Source organism: Rhagoletis pomonella, unplaced genomic scaffold (assembly GCF_013731165.1).
Source record: "Rhagoletis pomonella isolate Grant_MI unplaced genomic scaffold, Rhpom_1.0 Rhpom_scaffold_01113, whole genome shotgun sequence".
Taxonomy (NCBI): domain Eukaryota; kingdom Metazoa; phylum Arthropoda; class Insecta; order Diptera; family Tephritidae; genus Rhagoletis; species Rhagoletis pomonella.
Genome location: NW_023459667.1, coordinates 45465 through 51765, shown reverse-complemented (window position 1 = coordinate 51765; position 6301 = coordinate 45465). Strand labels below are relative to the sequence as shown.

At 36.4% G+C, this 6301-nt stretch overlaps 2 protein-coding genes across 2 annotated transcripts; both read right to left on the bottom strand.

Moving 5' to 3' along the window:
• Positions 1-12: 12 nt before the first annotated feature.
• On the bottom strand, positions 13-618 carry LOC118751956 (the record flags this gene model as incomplete). Its single annotated transcript, XM_036486784.1, has 2 exons — positions 538-618; positions 13-492 (listed from the first exon to the last, which is right to left on the bottom strand). Coding segments are annotated over exons 1-2 (561 nt in total), but the record flags the coding sequence as incomplete, so codon positions are not given.
• A 238-nt stretch (positions 619-856) lies between these two features.
• Positions 857-1462, bottom strand: LOC118751957. Its single transcript, XM_036486785.1, has one exon. It carries the CDS (start codon positions 1460-1462, stop codon positions 857-859), a length of 606 nt encoding a protein of 201 aa, XP_036342678.1.
• Between the last annotated feature and the right edge of the window lie 4839 nt (positions 1463-6301).

Here is a 6301-nt window from a genome sequence, read left to right as displayed (position 1 = left end):
AGACTTTCTTACTTGTTTAAGCTGTAATTGATTGGCAAGTCTGGTCGCTATAAAATTAAGCTGCGAAGCATAGTCGAGGGTTTCGCGACATGTTACAAGCGAGCCCGCGCTGTTCTGAATTAAGACAACGGCAGTCGCAAGTAGCACACATTCGTTTGAGCCGGCGTGTGAAGTGGATGAGAGTGAGTCGCTGGTTGTTCCCATGGCAACGAGAGCTGTTTGCTGTGGTGGACTAGGTGAGACCTCAGCTGCACTAGGCATTGTCTGATCCGTTTGAGCAAAATGCAGTAGCGTATGGTGCTTCAGTGAGCACCGGCGGCAAGCAGAAGACTTGCATTGCTGCACGTGATTGCCTGGTTTAAGGCAATTTATGCACAGCTGAGCTCTTTTGGATTCCTTCCAGCGGTCATTTGGGCTTAAATTGGCGAACGATGGGCAAGAATAGATGTCGTGGTCGTGCTTATTACAGACCGAACAGGTTTTTTGAGTAGCCTTTGAAATGATAATGGAGGTTTTACGAAACTTGTTATTGCTCACCTGTGCGCTAGGTGTCTGTGTTACCATAGCGTGAGTCATATTCTCCAAAGTCTGGCACCTCCTATGCAAAAACGTAACCATGTCCGTCCAAGTGGGCAGCAGTGCTCAAGTCTCATAATAATAATAATAATAATAAGTGGGCGGCTTGTCAGCCGGCACCTTTTCTTCCCGCAGTGTATGAGTGAGAGCATCCAATTTCTGAGCTGTGATGTATTGAAGTAAACAATCGGCAATTTGTTCAGAGGTGATTGCAACGCTCGAACATGCGATACAACTTTGTCCACAAGCACCCGCAGTTCTCCTGATTTCTGGTCAGCGCTCACCCTCTGCAATCCGAATAGTTCTTGAATGTGTGCCTTTGAACGAGTAAATCGAATGCAATTATGTAATTTTCATCACGAATTTCAAGCGACTGGATGGTGTCCATTGCTGCGCCTTTCAGGCATGAACGGAGGTGCTGGAACTTTTCCAGGTTTGACAGCTCGGTGTCATTGTGAACAACCGTTTGAAACATGCCCAAAAAGTTTGGCCACTCTGTGTATGCCCCTACAAATGATGGCAATTGTAGTTTCGGTAGGCGCGACTTTGGTTGCTTCACCACAATCACAGATGACTGCTCTTGAGGCGGTGGATTCCTCGTCGAAGACATAAACTGGGGGTCCATCTTATTCAACTCCCTTGTAAGTGCTTCCTTTGCTCGTATGAAAGTGGCAGCGAATTCATTACGAGTGCTGGTTTCCAGCTCGTTGGGGTCTTCTTCCTCCAGTTGAGATTGTGTTGATTCGAACTTATCCTGAATGCGATCCAGCTGCTCCAATCTCACTGATAGCTCAGCGTGATCCATGGCGCTGAGTTCCTCTGAATTAGATGGTGTTAAACTTAATTGCCGCAGCAAGGTTTCGCCTTTCTTTTTTAAAAACGACATTTTTTTCAACTATTTGATTGATTGTGTATAGTCGAAGGAATTGACTGCTAGACCTTTTGTTAAATCGAATTGTTGCGAGATAACTGTTTGTTTGGCAAACAACGAAAAATGTGTACAGCCAATTTAACTGTTGAATCGCATGATTTATATATTCTCGTTGGGCTTTTGGATGGCAAAAGGCGAAAATTGTTTATCATCAACTGCGCAAAGTTAACTGTTAAATCTGGTGATTAGTGCACGGTGCCTATGTATAGAGAAATCAAAACTATGTACAAACGCGGGCAAGTAGCCGTGCTTATGTATCACGTCGGGGTCACAAGTCGCGCAAGAGTTTTTGCGCTCAAACGTATAGCGAAGATTAGCAAAATGAAATAAAAAGACTAAAGTGGTTTTGTCTTGTAGACGTTATAAATGCGATTGTGTATTATTTACATCTTTGCTACAACTTATATATGTAACAGGTTTGCCGTGTGCAATATCAAAAAAATGTAGTAAGTGATGCCACTGAGTTATGCATTAGCGCTCTGAACACCTTTCGTATGAACATAGAAATCAACATTGAATTTTTTTTAATCATTTTTAAGGCATTTCGAAAACATTATGCATTACACTATCGGCAAAGAGAAGCGATTTGTTGTATTTGTTTTGATCAAGATAGATCTGAGAAAATGCGCTCTGCAGCGCCAGAGCTGTGCGGTAAACATAAAAAATTAAAAATTAAAGAAGTTTGTTCGAAAAATAAAAGTTATATTAAGCATTTTTAGCATGCTAACTGCCCTCTTCGAAATCTGCTCACGGAGAGAATTTTTTTCTTTAACCAAAAAAAGCACAAGAAAGTCGAGACTTGTTTTTGAACTTAGAAAACAAATTCTTATTATCAAGAAAATCTAAGGCTAAAAACATAGTGGAGCGGCGAGCAAAGAGCATCGAGGAAAGCATCGATTACAGACGTATGTATGTATATGTTTCAATGGTAGGGCGCATAGTAACCCTGCAGTAAAATTTACCCTGGGATTCAGTAATTCAGTCTCTTGAGATTAGCAATTAGTGACTATTTTTGTGACTTGAGATGATTTGGCTATTCAGTAGGAGAGAGTCACAAAAAGTTCCCCAAAAATGTGTGGTGAAAACAAACACAGACAGTCAACTGATAGCGTTTATGTATGCCTTTGCCGCGCCGCCCGAAGAGTAGCAATGGCCAAGTGGTCAAATCATTAGGCTACCGGTCGAGAGGGACCGGCTTCGAGTACTCCTCGGGCGTAGAGGATTTTTTATTATTTAATATTTTTTTTTTATTAGTTTTATTTTTTTAATAATCTTTAGATTTTAATGCTAAAAACAAAAAATATTGTTTTTTTCAATTGATTTGTATGACATTAAAGCATCTTGGTTTATTTCCTAACGAAATTCTTATTGAACAAATTTCCTCGCTTCATATTCGTGTTTTTTTTTAATAAAATGGAAAGCAATTAACTTTTTCTCCATATTTGTATTTTTGAGACCTGCTCTTAGCCAGCTGACAAATTAGTGACTTTTTTTTTAGACTAGAGACGTGAGACAGCGTACTGAATACCAAATAGTCTCAAAATCCAAGTTCACCACCAAAAGTCACTATTTGTGACTAGATACCGCTTACTGAATGCCAGCGTTAGAGACAGTCTGAAAAAGCGCTATTTCCGAACTACATATCTCAGAACTATCTCTGAACTAGTGCATAAGGAATGCAGAGCGGGACGGTTGAAACTTGCGGTGTACTCCTACAATACGAAAGTAGCTCAGCGAGAAGACCTCGGAGTCAACCATCGTTGGTCACGAGTTCAAATCGCGGTGGAGGCAGTGTGAGTTTTCAAATTTAATGAATTTAAATTGTTGCGTGCAGCTTATAATATTATTATTTTTTAATTAAATATGTAACAAAAGCGGAATCTGTAAGAGGAAAGAAAAAACGAAAAAAATGTCCAAAAATCGAATCTCAAAAACGTTTTCTTATAACAAAAACTGTCCAAAATGGAACCGGTGAAAAACTGGTTGCAAAGTAATGCACTGGGCTACAATTGCCACCGCCAATGATGTCATTGCCATGTAGAACTGGACAGTTGAAAGCATTGCTTGGGTATTGAGCTAGCACTGGTACTGTCGGCAAAAGGTCTAGTTCTACGCTAGTTCTAGGCTAGTCGAAAATCTGACAGGGGAAGAGCAAAGCGTTCACACATGTTTGTAACTGACGCTTTGTTCAATGCTATGCTCGTCGCTTTGCTCGCGTACCACTATGTTTTTAGCCTAAGAAAATAATTAAAATAAGCAAGAATATATTTTCTTGATTTGAACTTGATATATATACACTGAAATAAATAAGAAAACGCTTGTTCAAATCATGAAAAATATATAATACATAAATTATTTCATCCTCCGTGAAAGGAATAGGCATGATGCAAAAATATGAAAGTAGTTTCACTCACAATTTTCGTCAGCCATATTATCCATCTGATTAATGCTGATCATGACGTCTGAGTGAAAATAATTATACCATATTGATCACAAAATTTGATTTTTTTAATTAATTGAGCCAAGAAAAGCTAAAATATTTAAAATGAGCTGCCTTTTTCCGAACTTTGAAAACACGGCGCGTTTTTTGCAAGCTTTTTAACTTCGTCATCCCGCGGAAATCGCGGAAATTTCCAATCGATTTTAAACTAACTTCCCGACAAGTTAGCGACTTGAAATTTTCATAGTTCCAATCACGATGACAATGTAATTTAAAATATAACTGAATTCCCTATATGGTCAAGGGGTCTTGATTCAAAGGCGGTCAAAAAATAGTAAGATTTATGGCTAACAGAGCGTAATTTGCCAAAGAACGTAAAACCACTATTAAATTGTTAAAGCTGCCGGCGGTAGTGTAGCAAAGCTAGTTGTGGCAAATTCTAGATATCAACCTAGTCTAGATATGAACCTCGTTGTAGATATCATATCAAGGAGATAAATTAGAAGACTCCAGATGTCGCCCCGCAAGAAGAAGTTAAATGTTGCGCGTAAATATATGCACCATTTCCATACGCTACAGCGGAAATGGACGACATACCATTTCTTTAAATGAAATTAACTGCTACTATATGTATGTACATATGTATGTTTATACATAACGTAAGCAAACAACATTTTGCTTCATAGTCTTCTGTTCTCTTTCATTACAAGTTTAATTATTTTAATATCTATTGCAAAATTTTTTACATAAAATAAAATAACGCTTTTTAATATACAACGCTTTATAAATGGACTAAAAATTAGAAAATAATATTTCTTAGCCCCATAGCATTTGTATAGATAACTTTTGATTTTGAAATTTTAGCAGAAGTCATTATAAACCATTTATGAGATTGAAAATGAAAAGCATTGGCGCATGTAATAAATTTGAATTGATATGAAGGGTAGTATATGTATGTATGTATGAATGTGGATATATGAATAACGACCACTTAAAATCGATCTCAAATTTGTACTTTCTCTGTAGAAAATTTAGGCCTATGTTATGTAGTTTGACTATTGTCAATTAAATCTAATGCTTTGTATTGCATGCGCTTCACGTTTTTCGTTTTCAATCTCATAAATGGTTTATAATGACTTTTGCTAAAATTTCAAAATTAACAACGGGCCTTTAGCTTAGATGAAAATGCTTCAGTTTAAGATAGACTTTACTTATAAAGAACTTTTCTATTTAAAGAAACAAAATAAAAACTTTATAAGAGCTGTTTTCATTATAAAGGTTTGCTCAAGCAGCAGCGGTATGGTACCGCGCGGTGTAACTCCATATGGCATATTTGCTCATGTATGGATATACATATCAAATAAAACACCTCTTTGAGGTAAAATTTTCGAAGGACGAAAGCTGAACTAGAAACACAAAATTTGTGATATCAATTTCGTGACGAAAATTATACGCATTTTTAACTGCCTTTGAAGCGTAGGGAAAATCTTTTTATTCACTCGAATCGTTACAAAAGTTCTGTTTTTTATTTTGTGTTTCTAGCATAAGACGGAATTTCCAACGTTCCGAATAAATAAAAAAAGATTTTCCGTACGTTTCAAAGGCAGTTAAAAAATGCGTATAATTTTCAGCACGAAATTGATATTATGATAAAAATATAGTAAGGTATGACCGCTGAGAGTCACTTTTAAAATTCTTGACGTTTCCAAACAACTTAATTTTTAAATTTACTCACAAACTCACACACACATTTTCATTTTCAATCTCAAGCAACAACAATTTCGAACAATTTCAATTTTGATTTTCACTTTTATATGATTTTAAAATGTTGGAAAACTTCAAAAAAAAATCATGGCCGACAAATTGAGAGAAAGGTTCTACCTTGCTATGTTTTTATCATGATTGATATCACAAATTTTGTGTTTCTAGTTCAGTTTTCGGCTCTCAAGGAGGTGTTTTATTTGATATCAATTATTTTGGGGTAGCAAATTTAAAATCGACAAGAATACAAAAAAAAACCTAAATGTTTTACTTTTCTCAATTAATTTGCTAAAAACATTATCCAAATCTAAATTATGTATTCAAATCAGGGTACGAAAATAAACTGTACAAAACAATTCCCATTTGCTCATCGATCATCATATCATTTGTGGTTTTGTACAGTTTTGTACACAGTCAGAAACAAATTGTAAGATTCACTGTCAGTTTCCCCAACGAGAAACGTTTGCTTTTCGTTCGTAACAATTGTACCATAGTGTACGTTTTATATGTATGCAAACGTTTCAATCACGTGAAAAATATTTTTTCATGTAAATTTTCATATCCAATTCAATTAAAAAACATTTTTATTTTTT